Source organism: Lactuca virosa, chromosome 2 (assembly GCF_052849685.1).
Source record: "Lactuca virosa cultivar CGN04683 chromosome 2, Lactuca_virosa_CGN04683_v6, whole genome shotgun sequence".
NCBI lineage: Eukaryota > Viridiplantae > Streptophyta > Magnoliopsida > Asterales > Asteraceae > Lactuca > Lactuca virosa.
The window spans coordinates 315,884,366-315,907,597 of record NC_136427.1 but is presented as its reverse complement, the minus strand read 5'-3'; the positions used below and the strand labels follow the sequence as shown (position 1 = coordinate 315,907,597).

Sequence of the window (23,232 nt, the reverse complement as noted above, 5' to 3'; positions counted from 1 at the left end):
CTTGATACATTATGTGATAAGATTACATTTTTGATGTTTTGTAGAATTGAAGAAAAGAAAGGAAGCTTAAAGGAAGAAGTGAGCTGAGTCTGATCGCAAAGAAATGGATTTTGATCACGTAGATTCGAAGATCGGATTTTAAGCTGCTCCTTTAGAGTTAGGATAGATTGCTAAGAAATGTAATAGCATAGTTTTTCAATTGAGTTGCGTTGTAAGGACAAATTTTTCCGCAATAAAATAAATTTTGATTTTGTCTTATTTATTTATCCTTGCAATGACATGTATGGAAAATTGATGTTTATGTATTTCTATTAATAGCAATGTTGAAATGGATGTGATTCTTAGTTATGTTATTTATGGTAGTGTCATAATTTTCTAAGTAATGAAAGATTCCCATCGCCCAAGTTTCAATTGGACAGAAACTTGGAATCTTACAACTTGTATTGTGTGATGTATGGAAATCTTGGTACTTAAGTAATTAAGACTAATTCCTTGTTCACATAAGTATGTGAGTCAAGTGAAGGACTAAACGAACTAGTACACAATGTTGTGCACTAGTCAAGTCCACCATAAATAATAATAACATTATTCATCATGATTTACTAAAGGTCTAGTAAATGTGGTTATACTTACAAGATTAAGTGTAATTCTGAATCACTGAAAAGTTTCAATGAATGACAGAACGAATAAGTAGAATCAATGAAGGCAGAAAGATAAAAAGTTTCTCCAATCTAAGAAGAAGGGAGAGTACTTTTGTATCGTGTTTTATGATCGTCTTGGTAAGCATAAGAACCATATTACAATTCATCCTCTAAGGATACCTTAGTGCACTGGTTTGGCTAAGAAGAGGAATAGAGAATTGTTGAAATGGTTAAGTCAATAAGATGTATCGTACTTCGTTCCAAAATCAAGTCTTAGAGTCATACTCCAAGATTGTGACTTGAGTGACATAATCTTAAGTACGAATGTTCTTACACTTGCACATTTTGGTAAGTTGTGATGTCTTGAATAAGACAAAGACCAACTAGTACCGAATTGCATGTAGGTTTTGTCTTGATATAGACACACACTAACTCTTGGATATTTGTTTTTTTTGTCAAGAAATGTTTCTTGATAAGAGAATCTAATATGTCAAGAGGTCAGTGGGAGTCTAAAGATCTTGAAAAGTTTCAAGAAGTAAACCTATTAAACACTAGCACACGACTTGAGGATTGTAACCTATCGTGTTGACGTGTTCTTATTTCTATGCCAATCCAGTTGAGTTGATTATGCATATGAGTTCTACGAGTTATCAATTGACTTCATAAAGGCAAACACCTTGTTCAATGAAAGTACATTGACTGGCATAGGTGAGCTGCTAAATAACTTGGAAGCATTGGTGGGACCCTTGATGGCAAGAAATTAAGAATGAACAAGTTCTGTCCATAAGAGTTTGGATTTGTCATGAACATTATCTTATGTTTATGGTTATGACAAATTCGCATGGATAGGGACACATGCACCATAAGATCTAAGTGTCGTAAGATTTCTCTCCTTCATGAAAATGATTGTGAGGAAACGCTTTCACTAAGAGATATTTTAAGAAGATAGCGATTATGTAAATTGCATTCTCAAATTCGATTATGATTACGTCATCCCTCTTCATAGTTCGAATTGTGAGATTTGGTGATTAGTCTGAACATTTGGGACTTAGTAATATAAGTTCTGAATTAGTTTAGACACACATGTGAGTTGTTTAAGGAAAGGTGTGTGAGTTTGAGAAGCTTAGATAAAGGCTTATCAAAGCACATCGTATTGGAAATATGAACTTTGGAAGTCAATAAGTATTGTCTTTTAGAAGTCTAACTATTTTCTGAATACGTGTCAAAGTTAGTGAGAGTATAAATGTTATGCTGGAATGGATATAATCATCATGTTAGTGGGAGCATGATTATTATTTTAAGTATTGCAAGTTGGCAATATTAATTATAGAAAAACAAAAGTTTCACTTTGCAAAGTTGCAAGGGTTGAAAAGTTGTTTTTGCTATAATTAAGGGAGAGAATGTTATACTTCGTTTCCAATCTAAGATCTTAGATCGAGAAATTTTAATTGAATTTAGTCAAGGATATATTTATTAATTGCATTCTCAAAGTTCAATTATGATTACGGCATCCCTCTTCATAGTTCGAATTTTGAGAACACGGCAACTAGAAATATTATGGCAATATTATAGCAAGAAACTGGTAAAGTATCACGTTTTTCATTATGAATTGTATCCTACACGCTTCGGGTATAGGATCAATTGCATATACTGTAATATTCGACTGTTCTAAAATTTTCCAAATGCCTAGGGAATTTAGAGGGAAAAAGGGAATAGAACCGGATTTGACTAAAATAATTAAACAACTGTCAAGGACAATCCAAGGTTCTCCAAGGATTGGTCGCTTGCGGACAACTGGAAGTATAGTCATAGATGGACCATATTGGCATTATTATGAATAGATAAGATTCTATTTAGAATGAGTTGTCATATGGAAAATATGGAAATTTTTCCTTATTGGGAGTTGGACGTTAAGGATCTATGTCTAGATTAGAAACTTCTATGCAAGAAGGATGTTCAAAGGAATGTACTTTGAATGTGAGACTTCATGACTATGGAATTGTCTTGTAAACAATCTCCAATAGAGGACTTTGTAATTTCATTGACAAAGTCTTGGTGACTTTGGCGCTGTGATATCACGAAATGACCGTTGCATAAAATGTTAGAATCTAACATATTCTAGTAGTGGCGAGAATTTTGTATTCTTACACTAATGGATTAGGAATTGTGAAATGAGTGTGCTTGAAAATGTTATTCAATTATACTATTTCACAAAGTAAGGACCATAGGTAAACATAGTGTGCATGTTAAGAGCATGTGACAGTTGTTGTTATAATTCAAGTAAGAAGTTGATTACCCGAAACAACAAATAATTAGTAATCAATATGGTGATTAAATAAAATGTTTTATTTATACTCAAAGGTTTGGGGCCATATAAGATTAGTATTATTCTTGTGTTTCACTTTGCATGTTTTGACTTCCCGAATAATAAGATTATTCATACGTTCCACAGTCGCTCATACTTTGGGAGTAGGTATGAAAGAAGATTGCCATGAATTGGTTTGTAGATTGTCTAAAGTGTATTAGACATAGCAAAGGTTTGCTACAACGTTCATGAGTGCTTATGAATATGATTTGAGCATTGGACTAAACCCACGCTCACTTGGATCGCTTCATGGATTTTATCACGAGTGATTGGTGAGACGATAATATCTTATATTCTTAAAACCGAGATGTGTGAGTTGTATTCTGCAAGTCGGTTGCACATTGATAATATGTAAACGCACCAGTAACTTGGTGTTATAAAACATATTGTTGTGTGTGATTTGATGAGTAGGTACAAGCGAGCATTCGAGTCGAAGTTTATCCGTTCCTTTTACTCAAAGTGGGATAAAAGCGATATTTGTGGGCCCCTCGATGATTTAGTGATGACACCTAAGCGCTTGGCCAACCCGGGACTAAGTTGATGTGTTCAATTGTAGTCTGTTATCAGTCGTCGTAAATCGGAAATCGAGAAACAACACATAGACTGAGAGAATGATTTCAATCCATGTCTAACGTCTATACGATATCAAGAATGGAGGAATATATGATCCCTTATCTAAAGGACACGCTTCTGATAAGATCAGAGTTGACAGCGGCTTTTGAAAGCTACGATTGCTGATCAGGTTCTAAAGTCATACGCATAATAGTTATTAGACTTATCCAAGTGGGAGACTGTTGGATTAGTGTCTAAGTCCATAACTATTTTGGTATGTACTTGACCCGATTGTGAGCATGGTCCTTTTGGGTTGCCTTCACACTGGTGACTAGACAGGATGACTGATGAGGAGAGAGGCTGGTTTATTGTTAAGAATAATAAATTGGGGTATAAATATGATTTGTTAATATATTATATGAATAATATATTAATTTTGAATCATATTATTAATTAGTATTTAATCAGAAATTAATTAGGAATTAATTTCGGGATTAAAGGAATTAATTAAAAGTACAGGGGCTGTTTTGTAATTATTTGATATGTGAGACTTTGGGCTATTGGATCACCTTTATTAAGGACTGAACGAAAATCCTAGAAGGATCTAGGAGTTTTCGTCCAAGGGCTTAAGGAAAGGAGTTCATGGACTTGCTTAGGCCCTAAGCTAAGGGATTAGGGTTTCCACCTTGAAACCCTAGCTAGCCTCGAGTATAAATAGCACCCTAAGACACTAGAATTCGGCCAACCCTTGGGAAAACCCTACTAGAATTATGACAGTTAGAAACTGTCATAACCGAAAATAACTGCCATAATACTTGTCATTCAGTAATTACGAATTTAATAAAAATTAAAAATTAATTTCATAATTAATTAATCAGGAAGACCCCAAGAGCCCCAAGGCCCATCTTTTGACCATTAAATATTCTCTTGATATTAGCCTATTTTGAGTCCAATTAGGCTAGTCCAACACCACAAACCAAGCCCATCCATCTTAGCCCAATGCTTTATCCATATTGATAAACTAAAGAGGCTTAGACTTATAAGGAGGAGGTTTTTCTTTCTTGCTTCCAATGTGGGACAAGTCCCACAAAGTAAGGGGTTGTTTGATACTGTGCTGACTGGGTCCTGGCTGACTCGGTCCAATCAGCATGTTTGATAGATGGTAATTTTGTCTGACCCGGTCATAAATTGCTTACCCACCTCCTGACTCGGTCTGATAAAAAAAAGAAGCTGGCCCATTATGTGATGTTTTAATGACTTTTCTGCCCTAAATAAAAGAACATGCATCTGGTTCTCCTCTCAAACGGCTCCTCCTTCCTTCCACTGTTCCACACAACGACTTCAAGCAATTCCTCCTACCGGCCAAGTTCATCGTCGTCGCCTCAGCAGAGCCGCCGACCAAGTTCCAAGTTCGCCGACCTCCGCCTACCCATCGGTAAGATCGGAAATCGATTTTCTATAATTGACATTGAAATCAATTTTATGAAATTGGTGAAAATCGGATGATGCTTTTGGTGAAGATTGGATGTTTGCATCAGATTGGAGTATTTCAAATTTGAGTTTTCTCCGCCTCGTTTTCATATTCTTCCTTGGGCTATATCATACCAGAGATCTCCCAAAACTACTTTAAAGGCCCTTCAACAAGGGCACTGTATGGGGGTATATCACTGCTGGGTGGATTTTGTGTTACATATGATGCCAAATTGTTTCTCAAAACATGCTAGAAAACTCAAATCTGGTTGAAGAAGATTAGAAATGGAGTGATCTAGTGAAGGGTAGTAGTTGTTTTTTGACCACCGAAACTTGGAAGAGTTTAAAGTAAAATAGGAATCCAATGTGGTAAAGGTCCTTTTCGATTACGTGATCAATAGTTATTGTCATCATCTAGTTTAGGTACCAACGTATCAGATTAAAAAATGTGATATGAAATAGAGTATGTTTATACACAGGGAAAACAAAGAATCAATGTCCATTTAATTTTATCAAAGTTGAAATAGATGGTGCATGTAATAATATTATAAATATTACGTTTTCTTTTCATTGAAAGTTGAAATAGATTGTGCATGTATAACCTTTATTGTACTCAAACTTATTGATTTTATAAAGCACAAAACAAAACAGAAGGGCAAAATGGTAATTTTAACATTTAAAACGGTCAGTCAGATATGTAATCAAACAATATTGTTTCAGTCAGAAGCCATTACAGTCAGAACTTGTGACTCGGTTAGGCTCTGACTCAGTTAGATCTTACTCGGTCAGTAACTATCAACAGCCCCTAAATTAGTAAACAAAGTTCCAACAATGTATGTATATAAGTATGTGTTTGTGTCTGTATGCTTTAAGAAACATTTTTGCACCTATCAACAATCAGATGTAAAAAACGAAGCCCATAACTAAACAAAAGTCTATGAATTTCTAAACTCAAAACAGATCCCAAAAAAGAAAATACAAGACGGGTTGACATTCAACTGTCATTGTCTCTCACATTACAACAGAGAATGCTTTTTTTTGTGGGGGAGGGAACAACTATGTCCTCCTACCTCCTTTCCCTTTATTATTATTCAGCTCAGCCTCCCTACGAAAAGAAAAATGAGTTGTTAAAATTTCCACGAAAACTTTGTAATGAACAGCAATACAACTTTGAATTGCAGATGAGTACAAGTGAAAGCAGACCTTTGGATATGATCGAGAATCAGAAGTCTTGGTCCAGGAGGGATTTTCACGTCTCGCAGAGCACTGGGATGAAAGAAAGAAAGAATGATTTCATGAGCAAATTACAAAAAAAATAAAGGAAGTAAATGCCAAAAAGGCAAAAACATTGATGGTTGTTGGTTAATAGTTAATACTTAATACTTAATACTTAATACTTAATACTTAATAGGAGGGACTCTACTTGCCTGTCGGTAAGCAATGGCAAAGTGGTGTCGGTCAAGAAGCCGGTTTTGAAGTTTTTCTCGTAACTGTTAAGCCCAAGACGCGACAGCATGCCTCTAGTTTTACTGTACATCACATCTTCTTCGACTGCTGGCTTTGAGAATTTCTCCCCTAGCTGCATGCACAAATTAAGAGTTAAACACCTACACTACACTATACACACATAAGAAGACAACAGCTCAAAAAAAAGAAAGAGAAAAAGTATGATGACCTTGAAAAGACCACCCTGCATGAGTGCAAAAAGAACACCAGACGAGACCACGTTGACAGCCAGATTGGGTCCTCCCCCTCCCATCCCGCTAACCAATGTGAACACAGCACCAGAACCAAAAGCCGCTACCATACTGCACAATCAATTACCCTCAATATATATATATATATATATATATATATATATATATATATGCACAGCACATACCTTGACTGCACATCCTCCTTGCCTCTTATTCGTTTCAGCACACATGATATGCCTGCATTAACACCAGTCATAACAGCAAAATTCCGTGCCTGTATAAAAGGTCCTCCTGAAAGAGCCTGCCCCACATACCAACAAACAGTATTCAGAAACACTGTTGGTAAATAATAATCTGCCACATTCTCACACCACCAATATCATACTTTCAACTTAATAATGCACGCAACTCTAGATTCTAGAATTAAACAAATTCAAACTAAATACCAACATACTCTTATACTTAAAAAATTCAATGAAATTACAGAGTCACTTAGAACATAATTCCGTGCAATGTGTCGTGAAACTTAATACTTCGCTAGGTCTTGTACTCTTGTTCTTCTTCTAAGTAGTCCAAGTTACAGCTTCCAAATGACTCTAGGCCTTTTATGTCATCAACTCGTTACATATGAGAGACAACTGATAAATTGGGTACACATTTAATAATTTTTTTTTCTATATGGTGCTTTTCTTTCCTTTCAGTCTTTCATACATAGTTAACTCATTGAATGCATACTTCATAAACTTTCTGCAATAAATTTCATGATCAATGCAAGTCTTGTTGCGGCTTTGTGGAACATTGATATGCACACAACCTGTTTGTAAAAATGCCCTATTGACACTCATTAATTTTTTTGGCGAAACAACAACGTAAGACACTTGCTTTTCCTTATATATCCATTTTTTTTTGTGATTTGGCTTGCTTTCATGTAAGTTTAAAGTAGTAGGATTTGAAAATTGTTCTTTCTTAACTGTAAAAGAATGAATGTTGCATTATAGCCATAAATTTCACTTGAATGCATGCTTGAGGTTGGCATTTTCAACAGTTCTTTATTGAATTGTAGCAATATCAATACACAGAGATAAAATATCAATTTCAGTCGACACCATATTACATAACTCGCATGTATTTAGTTTTTCACATGCCTAGTACTTGTCAAAATTGAAGTTTGTTTAAGTTCTGCATTTTTATCACATGTCTTTGTACTGCAATTCTAGTTCAATTTAATGTGGACTTTTCAAGATTTTTTCGAACTAAAAAGTTTTTTAAAGGTTTGAAGTGGAAGTGGAAGTGGACGTGGATAATATGACTTGATAAGATAAAGGAGGACCATATATGCGGAACAAAAGGGTTCAATTAGTATTGTAGCATCTATTGGTTTATGATTTTCATTCTTTGGCCAGTTGGAAATCATGATCAACCTGAGTTAACAAAAATGTTCATTTAGACATCCAAAGTCCTAACCAAAATGTTCATTTATATATATACTAATTCTAAACTCCTTGGTGAACAGGAGTTGATTGTGATTGGTGGGTATTTTATTTTTTTTTCCTTTTTCTTTATGGTGGGTTTCCTTTAATTTTTTTCCCTTTTCCCAGATAATATAATACTGGATAGTGGATTACACGTGATGGCCAGGTGTTATCTCCTCAAACAATCCACCGCCCATACACACTTTTCTCAATGTTACCCACCGCTTCCCATTCTATAATCTCTCTGTATTCTTCTCTACCGCTTCTTCTTTGCCTTATTCCTCCGTCGCCTTACAGTTAACACTTTTAGTTCCCGATCCTTCCATCCTCTAATCGATGTCTCCACCGATTGCTTCTTCTTCCGCCTTCTCTCTTCGATCGCTGTGAATGCCGGCAACCACAACCCTACGACCGTTCGTATTAGACACCGAGGAAAATCAACGGCGTCGGCAACACCAGTGTCAACCACCACAGCCATAACTCATCGACAAGGTCACTAATTAGTCACCTTCTTGCGTTTTTTTTTTATTTCTTTCAGCTGAGGTCGAATCCTGTTTCTTATATAAAGTTTTATTCTCACTGTTTCGCTTTATTCAATGACTCTCTAACATTCAGGCTCTATTCTCTTTCTCCACTGTCTGTGCTTAAGAGAAGAGACGACACCATCGTCATCCCAACCAGGAGAGCTCACCAGCTTCAGCGTTGACGATCGCTGCGATTAGTGGAGTCAGGGGCAGACGCAAGCTACCAGGTATGGAGGAGCTGTTCTATTATTATTTCCATTTCCAGTATTGGGGATTCCCTACTCATCACATCTTCGTCTCATTTTTCTACACCTCCACCTCCGCTTCCTCCTCTATCGATTCTTCAGGTGATAGCTTGGTCATGACATTCTAAGGTCGTATACCGGGAAGTATTTTACCGATTTATACTATTCTTCATTTTAATCATGTGGGTTGACCGTTCTATTCCATCATTCATACTCCTAGGGTAGAGGGTGTCCTAGCTCCAACAGTATCCCAATACACCACTGCCTAATGGGTGGTTTCCGGCAGATCTTGGTTAGTTCTTTATTTTCCATTAATTTGATTGTATACTTAGATATTTTAATCGATTCAGATCAATAACGAAGGTATCAAAATTTCCTATGAAGGCTCACTTTAGTAGGAGATGACGATAAGAAGGTGGGAGGAAGTGGTGCTCACCGCCTTTCATTAGCTGCTCAAAATATAGTTGTGTCTCTAACTGTTTATCCCTTTTTGTTTTGTTGTCTTCTTCTTTGGCTTTCTCTCATGTTACTTATACTGGTATTTGTTGGAAACTCCATTTTGGTTTGTCTACCCTACTTGATTAAGTAGACTCTTAGTTTAGTTGATTCTGACATTTATAATTGGATCTATTCATCCATACTCAAACTCCTTTTAAACTCCCTGTTTTATGTCTTTCAGGACCAACAGGTGGCATCGGACTAGAAACGACACCATTCCGTTGTGATTGACCATAAGAATGGTCAACAAACAGATTTTTATGTCTGAATTGGCCTTTAGGTTTTCAGCAGCACTAAGCCAGAAAACAGGAGAAGGGTAATATCATCCAAACAAAAAACATGGAATCACCAGCAACCAGAATCACCAACAGGTAAATCCTTCTTTAAAGGAACATTAAAGTTTATTTTCATAGATAGTATTAACAGTATGTTTGAAATTTGCAACTTAGTTTTTACTAGAATACAATTACTTATGGTTGAGGTATAACATATGATTATGAACATGAAGTGCTTATCTCATTAAGTAGATCCATATTTTCATTGTTGTTGTACTTTGTTGATTCAGTTTTGTTACATAGATAGTAGGGGCATTTTGGTATTTGTTATCAGCAGAGAATGTTGATATATGCTGCTAGATATTATAATCCACATGTTTGATATTATTTTTACAGTCGAAAAGATACATATGAGAGGCTGTTGAAGGACAAGTCAGCAATAAGATCTTGACCAACATTCAGATACAAACATACTTACTTTGATTTAAGAAAAAGTCATTATTACATATTTATTATTCAATCACTGATGCTTTTTGTATGCCATATGAGCGTAGGGATGCTCTAGCAATGTGAAGGTGGCGTGGTGTTTTATTTGGATGGAGCACATAGTCCTGAAAGCATGGAAGTTTGTTCAAATTGGTTTTACATAGCAATTGTTGGTGATAACTCCAGGAAGGATTCTGCACAGGTTAGAGTTTAGTATTTTTCTAAAACTTTGTATGAATATTTAAAACTGCATAAGATGAATTTTGATATTTTGTAATTTTGTATTTGCAGATGTTACTTTGAGTGTATGCTTATTTCTCTAATTTGTGCAGAATTGGTTAAGTTGTTGAAACTTATTTCTCTAATTTGTGCAGATTTGCTTAAATTGATGGATGTATATTACATATCTTAAATACAAATTTTTTCTTATTCAAGTCTTACAAGATTTTTTTTTTCTTTAGTTGTTCCTCTCTGCCATCAAGAGCAAGAAAAGCATATATATTCCATAGTTTATATTTTAATATTCATTTTTAATTTAATTTAATTAGATCGATGGGTATCATACAACTTCATGTTTTTGTAATGACAGTCCTATCCTTTGATTATCAAGTCTTTATGAACAATGTTAGGGGTATAATATGGATTAACACAAAGCCTTATGTATGGATCTCCTTTGTTAGCCCATTGATAAGCATATCTCACATGTTGCTCCTACCTTTTTCTCTTTTCTAAAGTTTGAAGAAAGAAATTGCATTTTGACTTTTTAAGTTAAAGTGTTTGACTACAAAAGTCAAACTGCAAATTTTGTTGACAAACTCAATAACTCGATTCATTTGAATGCAATTAAATGACTATTTTACCCTTTGAATTGATAGCGATTAAACTATTTTACCCTTTGAATTTATAGCGACTAAGCACAGTCCATCAAGTTGAAGAACTAAAGACACTGATCAGAATGGGCCCAATTTGGGATTTTCTTTGGTGTATCGATCTAACCCCGCAAACGGGGATTCTTCCCTAGTTTATACTAATGTAGGAATATTGTTTCTTTTTTTAGATACATTCAACCCAAAATGTTCATCTAGACATCCACTTATCTCTAAAAAAAACCGTATTGATAGTTTTTTGGTGTTTGAAAAATGCCGTTTTGTTTTTTTTAGTATATTATGTTTTTTATCCGAATTTTTAGTGGAAAAAGTATCTATTTTTTAAATTAGAAAAAAAAAATAAAAAAAAAAACATTGAAAACCTATATTTTTTATCCCAAAAACCGAAAAACTTAAATCCAAAATCGAACTTTATGGTTGGGTTTGGGTTTTAAGCAAAAAATCGACCCGCATACACACTATATCTTATTATCTTATCAAAAGCAATCTAATTCTTTCAACAAACATAATCAAGACTGATATAAAGGAATATTTGCAAGAAGAAAAGAGTATTATATATAAGGGAAGTCAAACATAACTAGGAATTATGCGTTCAAAATTATCATCGATCCAGAGACAATAAAACAAAATGAAGATAGGATAGGAACCTGGGCTTGCTGGAGGGATGCCATAGCTCGTGGATTGAAGGAGGCGCCTGGAGGTGGAGGAGCGGCTAAAGAGGAGGAGAGGTCGTTGGTGAAAGTGGCCATAAGGCCACCGATGGCGGCACCCTGGAGGGAGCTGGTGGCGGTGACGACGACGGCCTCAACGGGTAAGGACTGTTTGGCAAGCCAATCCTTAAATCCAGTCTCCAACTCCTTGTACTTGGCTTGTAATTGTGTGACCGGATTCTGGTGACCCACCACCACTAGCACGCCTTGTTTTCCTTCCCCCATTCTTGCGGAGATTGTCGGTAATCCGAGTTTGGGAGTAGGACGGAGAAAGAGGAATGGATAATATTGGGGTTTTGTACTTTTCACTAAGGTGTTTGGCTAAGCTTTTTAAAGCATGGTTCCACCTAAAAAAAAGTAAAAAAAGTGCTAAAAAAAGGTGTTTTGATAAAAGTAACTCATCCTGGGACGGACCTATAATAAGGCATTTTTTGATAATTTACTCTACGTTTTCTTATTAACTTATAAACTAATAAGTTATAAGTTATAAGCTAATAATCAATGCCAAACACACCCGACAACGCTATTTTGAACCAACTTTTTTATTAGGACCGCGAGTCTGTTAAAATTAAACAAAATTACTGGTTTGGATCATCTGGTTCACGCCGTATGTTGGGTTTATGTGATTTTATTTTATGTGTTTTCGGCAAAAACCAGTGGTAGCGGGTACCTAGCAGGGTTTTGTTAAACGCTAAGTAGGGTAGTTTTGGATTTGAAAGTTTTGTTTAAACTAAAAGCTAATGTCTTGTTTCCGAGTTCTACTTAAGAGAGACATGGATGGATATGGATGTAAGTTGAGGGAATCGTGTTCTCAAGTTGAATTGATGGAAGGAAAGTGAAAGAAATGAAAGGATTTTGGAGTCATATTTTTCTTTCAAATTGGGCGAATTCCGAAAGAAAATGAGGCGAAGGAAAATATTTTAGAGTCATATAATTTTGTTTTCTTTTCCTCTCTAACTTGGGAACACAAAAAGTTAAAATTTTTCTTTCATGTCCTTCGAACTCGGGAATACGGAATAAGAAAATTTTTCCTTCTCATCCCTTTCTTTCTGTCAATATACAAAAAAAAAAAAAAAAAAAACCTCACGAACAAGGCTTAAGGGTGTATTTGGTTGTAGAAAACTGTTTTTATTTTCCTAGAAAAAGTTTTCAGAAAATAGAATTAGTTTTCATTTTCAGTTTTCAATGAAATTTTTAGAAGTGGAGTTTTCATTTATCATTTTAAAATTTTAGAAAACTATGGAAAACTATAAAAACCACTTTTCTAATTCACATACAATCTGGAAAACACAAAATTTTCATTTTCTTGGAATTTTTTTGAAAAATGAATCAACCAAACACGTTTTCAAAATTTTCATTTTCATTTGAAAATTTTCATGGAAACTGAAAATTTTTCCACAACCAAACGCACACTAAAAGTTTGTTGTGTCAAACGAGGTTTTTTGTTCAAAACGAAACATTGTCAAACGCTAGAAACTAGAAGCTTCTAAACGCTCACAAATGTTTCGTGTCGAACATGCCCTTTGGCTAATTCTATAGATAACTCTAATTGCTTATTGTACCTTTATGTACGAGTGTTTAAGTATGAATGTAACGTCCCAAATTCTAGAATAAAAATTTTCTTTTTCAAAATAGAATAAACACCAATTTTAAGTCAAACCATTTGTTCAAAAACCATAATTCGAAATCAGAGTTATAAGGAAAACAATGTGGAATCTCGAATCATAAAACCGTTGATCTGCGTGTGTGCAGTCCCACCTTTGCAATTCGATAAGTACCTGAAAAATATTTAAACTCACAACTGTAAGCTAAAACTTAGTGAGTTCCCCCAAAACACCTCACACAACAATACATATACAATGCATGTACATCGAGCCCACAACATAAGATTGGATTGCCCTCTCCTGAGCCCACAACTTATGATTTGATTACCCCCTCGTATAGCATAAGACTGGATTGTTCCCGAGCCTATAGCTTATGACTGGATTTGTAACATCCCGATGATGAGGCACTTTTAATTTTGGCCCTATGATGTATTTTTATTGCAGTTTAGACCCTAAGTATAAGAAATAGTGCAATAGGGGTCCTAGTGGCATTTTCATAATTTTAGGTTTGGAGGAGTACACCATGCGTACATGTGTACGTTGAGCGTACTTGGGCGCGCCCAGTCATGCAAACCCTAATTTTTAGGGTTTGGCTAATATTTAAACCCCAGTATAGCCTCATTTCCCCTCACATCATCAGCCTACATCCTCTTGGGACGTTCTTGCAACCCTAATCCATCTTGTGAAGCATTTCTAAGCTTGAGTATGGGTGTTTCGTGCCTTTGAAGAAGAAGGAAAGGAGTGGAGATCATCTTGGAGGAATGAAGCTCTTTAGATCCATAATCTCACCACCTTTTGGCATCATTTGGAGGTATAAGGTTCTAAACTTGGTGAAGTTTCATTTAGATCTTGTGTTGGGTTGGTTTTTGGTTCCTTTTTGTCCCAAATGTGATGATCCATGAACATAGCATGTTCTTGACCCATTAAGCTGTCCTTTCAGACCTTAGGAGGGGTCTTAAGTCATAAAAATGGGATCTAAGTGGTTGGTTTTGCTCCATGCATCATTTAAACGGTCTTAATGGATTAAGATGTTGAGTTAAGCTCTTAATGGACATGTAAAGTCATAAAGTTGGAAACTTTATGACTCTAGAAGGTATTTTAGCCTTGGATCTAAAAGTTGGACGTAAGGACTTATGGCATTAAGCACTTAATGAAGTTTGGGAGATCTGGGCATACGCCCTGCCGTAATATGAGTACGCAAGGCGTACGTGGTCAAGGCCCCCGATGGCGGTCAACGATGGAATACACCCAACGTACATCTGGAGTACGCCCTACGTACGTGCGTTGTGTCAACTCGGTTGAGTTGACTCGGCTAGCTTGGTCCGGTTGGGTTGACTCAGTTGACTTATGGATTTTTGACCAATTTGACCTTGGACATTGACTTTTGTTGACTCGTTGACTCGTTGACTTTTGACCAAGTTTGACTTTAGGTCAAACTTGAGGGTTTGGATTGGTGATTAAGATTTTATATGGTTTTGATGTTAGTGGATCCGCGAGAGCAAACAGTGTAGCAAGGAGCGGATCGCGGTATTCTCGGGTTTCTTCATTTCAGGTGAGTTTTGCCTCATTGTACTATGGGTCGAAGGCACCAATGCCGACCCACTAGCTTTCAGTTATCTGTTAGTAGATGGGTGTCTTGGGGACTGTATATAGTCACGTAGGATAGACTGAGGACTCTTGATCTAGGCCCTCTTACCTGTTCCTTGTTTGGTTGTGATTCTAGGGTAAGATCATCTATCCAGGTGGCTATCTCACCTCTGATTATATGCAGTCAGGCATTACTTATATTATTGCTACTTAGTATGACACTGTGTTGTAGTGATCGGTTAGATTTGTATTCTAGTATCGAGTATGCTGGTAGGTTGTGGTGATCTATTAGATTTGTATTCCGGTGTCGAGTATGCTACTATGTTGTAGTGATCTGCTAGATCTGTATTCTGATATCGAGTATGCTGGTAGGCTGTGGTGATCTGTTAGATCTATATTATGGTGTCGAGTATGCTGCTATGCTGTAAAGATCTGCTAGATCTGTATTATGTTATTGAGTATGTTGTTATGTTGTAGTGACTTGTAGATCGGTATCCTGGTATGTATGATGTTGCTATGATGTAGTGCTCTGATGAATCTGTATGTTATCCGTACTTACTGGTTATCATTTGGTGGAGTTCCCTAAGGACTGTCTGTGGTTATGTAGGATAGTCTAAGAACTCTTGGTCTAAGCTCTCTTGCATGTTCCTTGTTTGGTTGTGGTTCTAGAGTAGGATCATCTGTTCGGGTGGCTATTTCACCTCTGGCTACTTATGGTTACGCATTTCATGGAGGTTAGCTGGTAATGAGACTGTGTATTGGGAGAGGGCTAGTAGGCGGGAGTGAGTTGTATGATTGTTGTTTGACTATTTTATATGCCTGATTGATCCTTGTTTATTATATGTCGACATATGGTGGTGGTGGGTTGAGGCGGTCCTGCTTTGTGCTGTAGGCCAAGATACCCTGTTGTAACATCCCAATCTCCAGGTATGAATTTAAAAGCTTATATATGTGTTTTTAGGGCAACTCGACGAGTTGGAAGGCTCCAACTCGTCGTGTAGAGTTTAATGGCCGTGCATTTTTCAGGGTCTACTCGACAAGTTGGAAGGCCCCAACTCGACGAGTTGACTGTTGTTTATGAAACCCTAATTTTCAGGGTTTTGCACCCTATTTAAGGACATTATGACTCATTTGTGGCCTCCCTCATCGTCCCCTCAGTCCATAGAAAACCCTAATCGCGCCTCTTTCCCCATTTTGAGTGTTTTTGAGCTTAAAGAGTGTTATTTGGTGCATTTCTTGAAGAAGCTTGAAGTGATAAGTGCATAGCTGAAGGGAGAGGCTGTAGATCCGACATTTACACTGTGGTAGCAACCATTTGGAGGTAAAAAGTCTTTACCTTGACCTCTTGTTTCTTAGATCTTCTCCTATGGAAGTTTAGTGCATTTTTAGCCCATTTTGGAACCATTTTCGGAGTTGAGCATGATTTGAAGTTATGACTTTAGATCTGGACACCCTTAGCCCTCCTTGGGCCTAAAGATTCAAGCTTTATCAAGCTTTGGCCATCCTCTATGCCCTAGATGTAACATCCTAAGTCCAGGTAGACCTTATAAGCCCTTGTTCTTTTGGTAAATTGTCAAGTTTAGCCCTTATTGAGAAAAGGTGGTAAATGAGTACGTGGGGCGTACGTGAGTGTACGCTCAGCGTACTCATATGCGTGTTTTTGACGCGGAAGCCACCTAGTACGTTGGGCGTACTAGGCCCAGAGTGAAAACCCTAATTTGAGGCGTGTCCCTATATAAACGATATGATGGCCTCATTCCTGGGCACCTTTCTCAGACAAACAACCCTCTCAAACCCTAATCCTCGTTCTTGAGCTTGTGTGTGTCCATTTGAGAGCATTTGAGTGACTTTGTGTTTCTTTGGAGTGAAGAAGGATCCTTGAAGAAGAAGGAGTGGGATTCCAGGCTTTAGATATGAGCATATCTGTATTGGGAGATTCATTTGGAGGTATAAAGCTCAAAGCTTTCTCACTCTTTTGTTTTGTGCATCATGTTAGACCATTTTAGGGTTTTGGTCCCAAAGTTGGGTGCTTTATGAGATATTAAGCTCCAGAGACTATGATCAGCTCCTTTGAATGTCTTTAGTGATATAGTGTCATAAAAATCGAGACTTGGACGTGTGAATCAACCCATGCATGAGATATGAGCATTTTGAGATAAGAGAATGAGAGTTTTGGGTGTTTGTGACTTTATCATCCATGCAAAGGCTTAAAGTCACAGGCTTTATGGAGTAAGAGCCCTTAGGGAGTCCAGATCTGTGATATGAGATAAGGTCTTAACGGATTAAGACCAAATAAGTAGGAAGAGCAAAACTAGGACGTACGCTGAGCGTAATCCCAGTACGCGCAGCGTAGGGTCGGGAATCGCCGATGCATGCATGGCGTTGGAGTACGCCCAACGTAGGATTCTGGTACGCGCGGTGTACACCTGCCGTTGACTTTAGTTTACTTTTAGGGTTTGGTTAATTTGTGGACTATTAAGGCCATGGAGGGGTAAAATGGTCTTTTACCCTTCTATGAGCTTGTAGAAGGGTTAGTCTAGCTTCTTTGAGAGCCGCTATTAATTAGGGATAATTATCGTATGTATTAGGCGGAGGCTAGACCGGTTATTCGAGTTCGAGGTTATCCGATTTCTTACGAGGTGAGTCTTCTCACTATACTTACCATGAGTGGTATCTTTGTGTGACCGAGATGCCTTATGTGCTTAATTTTGTATGGTGATATCCTGCATTATGGCTTTGTGATTTATGTTGAGTATTATTATTGTGAGCTTACTGAGTTAGGACCGGAGGGTCCACCCGAGTTTGGGGGCCGGAGGGTCCCCACTGAGACACATTGACCGAAGGGTCGTATTGAGTTAGCCTTGAGTGGCTAATGTGATGTTTGTGGTATTTTTGGGGAACTCACTAAGCTTCGTGCTTACCGTGTTATGTGTTATGTGTTTCAGGTACCTCTCAGGATCACGGGAAGGCACCGGCTTGATTGTACACACACCCGAGTTGGAGATATTGTTAGAACAAAGTTCTAGTAGGGTCGATTGATTCTTAGCAGAAAAGCAATAAACAACGTAATAAAGAACACATGAATGGTTTAACTGATGTCGAATGATTAAGCTTTAACACCTCAGAAGAGCTCGATTAAGAACTTCGACTGTAGAGGTGCTTAGGGTTACAAAGCAATAATAATAATAATCACGACCATATCTAAGGCATACATGCATGCACTATTTATAGCTTAACCCTAATTAATAATCACGGATGGACAGGCCCAATCCGGATATACTCAAACTAAGCCCATGACGCAACACAAAATACCCAACAATCTCCCCCTTTGCGTCAATGGAGCCGAGAGCTCAGTTTGGTTGAGCTATAGAAGACTTCTTGACAGTCTTGAACACCTTCGGTATAATGGCCAGTAGAGTATGACGAAAAGTAATATACCACCGAAGCATGTCAGTGAAGTTCTTCTTGTCTGACTTAGTGTTGTGCTTGCATCGATGGATAATATTGATTATATGCTCCAAGCAGTCCGTTGAGAACAGATGCTTATCAACAAGAGCGAAAAGAAATATGTTTGCTTCGCCTTTTGTATTTGAGAGAGTTTGAAGAAGGTAAGAAGGTACAATATGTGCGAGAAACCATTTATATACCGTTGCCAGGAGAGAGAAAGAATCTTCGTGATGATGATACGGTCACTGAAACGTCGCCTGAAAAAGCGCGATGTGACAGCTTGGTTTCCCTAGATAGACGTCATCAAGCGTGGGTTTAGAAGTCGTTTCAAATTCACGCGCCCAAATCTGAATAGTTATCTGATGACGTGATTCAAAATCTTATCCACATATCGTCTTTTCAAATTTACTTTCGCTACAAACGTCAAAATAACCACTTTCGCTTCAAAAAAAAAAACTTTAACCAGAATTTTGGAAAACCACAAAGAATTTTCGTGTAAGAGTGTGCCAAAAATAAAGAAATAAAGCAAAATGGGTATAGGAGGTGAGTGATGTCTTTAATAAGACATAAAGCAGATGATTCTTGGCAAGAATCTCTTCCTTCAAAGTCAAGAGAGACTTGAAGTGCTTGTGTGGTTCCCCGAGAAAATACGATCGAGTGTTTGTAAAGAAACACCGAAAGGCTTCGTTTAAATAATAAGTCTAAAGGGTGGCTTATCTTCAACCGAACATTGATACTTAACATAAGACCGAACATTGGATGAAGTACTTGTGAGACCGATGTGGTCTGTTGAACAAGTAGGTTGGATATAATTTATTGTGACTAATGATGTTATAAAAATCTCAAAAACAAAAAACAAACTGGATCTTTTTGGGAAGAAATACCTTGGTGTTAGACAATTTCATAAAAGACCACTCAAAAAAAATAAAATGAGATATCTTTAGGTAACAAGTGAGATCTTGAATATTAATATTCACCGTCAATTCATTATTGGTGTTGGATTTTGGGTCTCACTTAGCACGTGGTGTACGCTTCTAAGATCATAAACACAAATTTTGTGTAACCATAAACCTCAGTGGTAATATCTGAGAGTCTCAAGGGTTACCTTGTTGAAACGAAAGTTGATGGAGAATGTAAAGGATGTGGTTTAGGAACCAAAAGTACCTCTGCTATATAAACGTGACAAAGCAGAAAACTCTTAACTCGTTTGAGAAGAGTAAGATAGCTCATGACTTGAGTGGATTTATCATCCTGATTGGGAAGAAACGATAGGTATAGATCGAATCATTAAGGCCTTGCTCCTAGTCTTAGAGGCTTCGGTCTACATGCAGCAACATGCTTCTAGGGACACTTAACTAGTTCAACTTAAAATGGTCGTACCTGCCCTAGCTCCAATGTATGTAGCAACGATGTACTTGGTACCTAGTAGAGAGAATAAACAAACAAACAAACAAACCACACAAACAAAACAAACAAAAAAAGATAATTAAGAGAAAAATAAAAGATAAAATCTTTTGGAATTTTGAATTTTCTGAAAAATAAAAATAAAAAAAAACAAAATATTTTTGGATTTTTGAAGTTTCTGAAAAATAATAAAAACAGAAAAATAAACAAAATGAAATTAATACTGAACACTCTTGGAATAAAAATAAAAGAGAAAATAGAGCATGAAAAAGATTTAAAAGAGAGTATACATATTATACAACCGAAATCAAACCTTAAAGGAATGAAGCGAAATAAGCCGAGCGTTCGGTTCATTTCGGTTCCTTAAAATTCCGGAGCCGAAATAGACCGAGCGTTCGGTTCATTTCGGTTCCAAAAATCTGGAACCGAAATAGACCGAGCTTTCACTCTATTTCACTTGTCTAGTTTTTAGAGAGAGGTTTGAGGGTTCGGTACCGACTCTGCTTCCATCATTCCCAAACCTTGTAATATCTTATTGAAGCTCGCTTCTGGTAAGGCTTTAGTGAAGATGTCAGCCAGTTGATCAGAGGACCGAACGAAATGTACTTCCACGTTTCCATCTTCAACATGGTCCTTGATGAAATGGTATCTCAGTGCAATATGCTTTGTCTTTGAGTGTTGCACTGGATTGTGACATATTCTTATCGCGCTTTCTGAGCCACAATAGAGAGGGTATTTTCTTCATACTCAGTTCGTAGTCTCTTAGTTGGCTTTGTATCCATATCACTTGTGAGGTACAGGATGCTGCAGCTATGTACTCAGCTTCGGCTGTTGAAAGAGACACATATGTTTGCTTCTTGGACTGCCATCTAACAAGTTTACCGTCAAGGAATTGGCATCCTCCAGTTGTGCTCTTTCGGTCCAGACCGCATCCTCCAAGATCGGCGTCAGAAAAAGCTTGAACAAAGATTTCGGATCTAGCAGGGTACCAAAGACCGAGAGAAGAGGTTCGCTTCAGATAACGGAAAATATTTTTCACTGCCACCATGTGAGGTTCTCTTGGATTTGCTTGAAACCTAGCACAATAACAAACAGAGAACATAATGTCTGGTCTACTAGCTGTTAGATACATAAGAGACCCTATCATTTGACGATAGAGTGTTATGTCAACATCAGGTTTTTCCAGAGATGGTGTTAACTTTGTGTCAAACCCCATGGGAACCTTCACCTTCGAATCTCCCGTCATACCGAACTTCGCCAGCAAGTTCTTCGTGTAGGCCTCCTGGTTGATAAAAATGCCTTCTGGTCCCTGTCTTATATTCAATCCAAGGAAAAAATTAATCGGACCCATTGCGCTCATTTCAAATTTAGTCTCCATCAACTTCCTGAATTCAGCCGTTAAGCTAGGATTCGTGGAGCCGAAGATGATGTCATCGACATAAATCTGAACTATCATTAGATGTTCGCCTTCTTTCTTTCAGAAGAAGGTTGGGTCAACCGAACCTTGCTTGAATTTCCACATTTTAAGAAAGCGAGTTAATGTTTCATACCAGGCCCTCGGTGCTTGCTTCAGACCATATACAACTTTATCCAACACATAGCAGTGATCAGGGTATTTCTCGTTCACGAACCCAGGTGGTTGTTCAACATACACTGTTTCTTCTAGTTCTCCATTTAAGAAAGCACATTTCACATCCATTTGGAAAACTTCAAAGTTTTTATGTGTAGCATATGCCAGAAAGATTCTAACTGATTCCAACCTTGCTACTGGAGCGAAGGTTTCCTCATAGTCTATCCCTTCTTCTTGGCAATATCCCTTCACCACCAAACGAGCCTTATTGCATATGACGTTGCCCTCTTTATCCAACTTATTCCTAAAGACCCATTTTAAGCCGACCACTGAAGCATCCTTTGGAGTGGGAATCAGCCTCCAAACTCGATTACGTTCAAACTCATGGAGTTCATCTTGCATAGCTTGTACCCAATCAGCGTGATCAAGTGCAGCATTAACCGTCTTCGGTTCGATTTTGGAGACAAACGAGTTAAACATACAGAATTCAACATGAGAGAATAATGCAATTTGTTTCGCTTTCAATTGAGAACGTGTGAGAACTCGCTCAGATGATTCACCAATAATTTGTGCTTTGGGATGATCCTTAGTCCATTTCGTTAGAGGAGGGTAATTAGGGTCATAGGCAGGATCCAACTCTGCATTTACCTCTTTTTCAAATTCTGATTGATCACCTTCGTCATTTGTATTCTCATTCTCCCCCTCAAATAGCGAAGCGTATCCCATGTCAGGTTCAGGATCCTCCCCCTCGGTTGGAGTTGGATTCTCCTCATCGACTGGACTATTATGGGTTGGGGATGGAGTTGGATTCTCCCCCTCAATTGGACTATCATGGGTTGTTTTTGGTGCAGATGAACCCTCCCCCTTGAACGTTGAGCTGTTGTTTGGAGGGTCTATTGAGGGTTGACCACCAGTCGGTTTAGGAGGTTCATTTTCCATTTCTTTTGCAGCTTCATCAATGATCTTTTTCAGATTGTCAATTTTGTTGTCTGCTACTTTCGCTTCTGAGTGTACAGCCTTTTCTGGTTCATCAAATAGCCATATGTACTCTTCAAACAAGTTGGAAATGGGAACAGAGACTTGTCCTGATTCAGGAAATATTTCCCCCAAGGTACTTTCGCTTCTTTGAACTTTCTTCATGTAGTTGTCATCAAAGGTTACATAGTAGGTTTCTTCAATACGTTTGGAACGTTTATTCAAAACCCTATATGCCTTTGAAGTAAGTGAATAACCAAGAAAAATTCCTTCATCGGCTTTAACATCAAACTTGTTGAGAGAAAAACTTAGAGACACACTTGAACAAAAGTTAGAACAAGTATAATGCGGAATAGTTAATCTCAAAGGATCTAAAAGCTCAACAATAATATAGTTAGATAGTTAGAGAGTTAGTTGCAGAAATGTAAAGGAATGGAAATGACAGCAATTGTTATATCAAGAAGACACTTAAGCTGATTCATAACAAGGAATGCATTCACTCCAAGTTAATAAGGAAGATCAAGCTTAGTGATTAAGTCTTAAAGACTTGCTCCGAAGAGGGATTATGATCAGCAGAATTATGATAAGATTTAAGTAAGAAGAGATGAGTGAAGAAAGATAGAGAGATAACTTCAAAATGTGTATTCAGGTAGAATTCATAAGTTATCGGTTCTTCTATATTTTTTGAATACAAAGAGAGTAAGTCTATTTATAGAGACTTAGGAACTACACTAGATTACAACTCTATAAGCAGCCGTGCAAGGCATACTGGATAATAGAGTGTATTACATCAAAGACAAATAACGTAATCTAGCTAAGTTGA

General features: G+C 37.3%; 1 protein-coding gene across 1 annotated transcript; it reads right to left on the bottom strand.

The window, feature by feature from the left end:
• Window positions 1–5,817: 5,817 nt before the first annotated feature.
• Window positions 5,818–12,137, bottom strand: LOC145161737 (chloroplastic import inner membrane translocase subunit HP30-2-like). The gene is made up of 6 exons (XM_079081357.1): window positions 11,760–12,137; window positions 6,911–7,026; window positions 6,704–6,836; window positions 6,456–6,607; window positions 6,232–6,294; window positions 5,818–6,133 (listed from the first exon to the last, which is right to left on the bottom strand). Exons 1-6 carry the CDS (start codon window positions 12,045–12,047, stop codon window positions 6,085–6,087), a joined length of 801 nt encoding a protein of 266 aa, XP_078937483.1. The 5' UTR covers window positions 12,048–12,137; the 3' UTR covers window positions 5,818–6,084.
• Window positions 12,138–23,232: the final 11,095 nt, after the last annotated feature.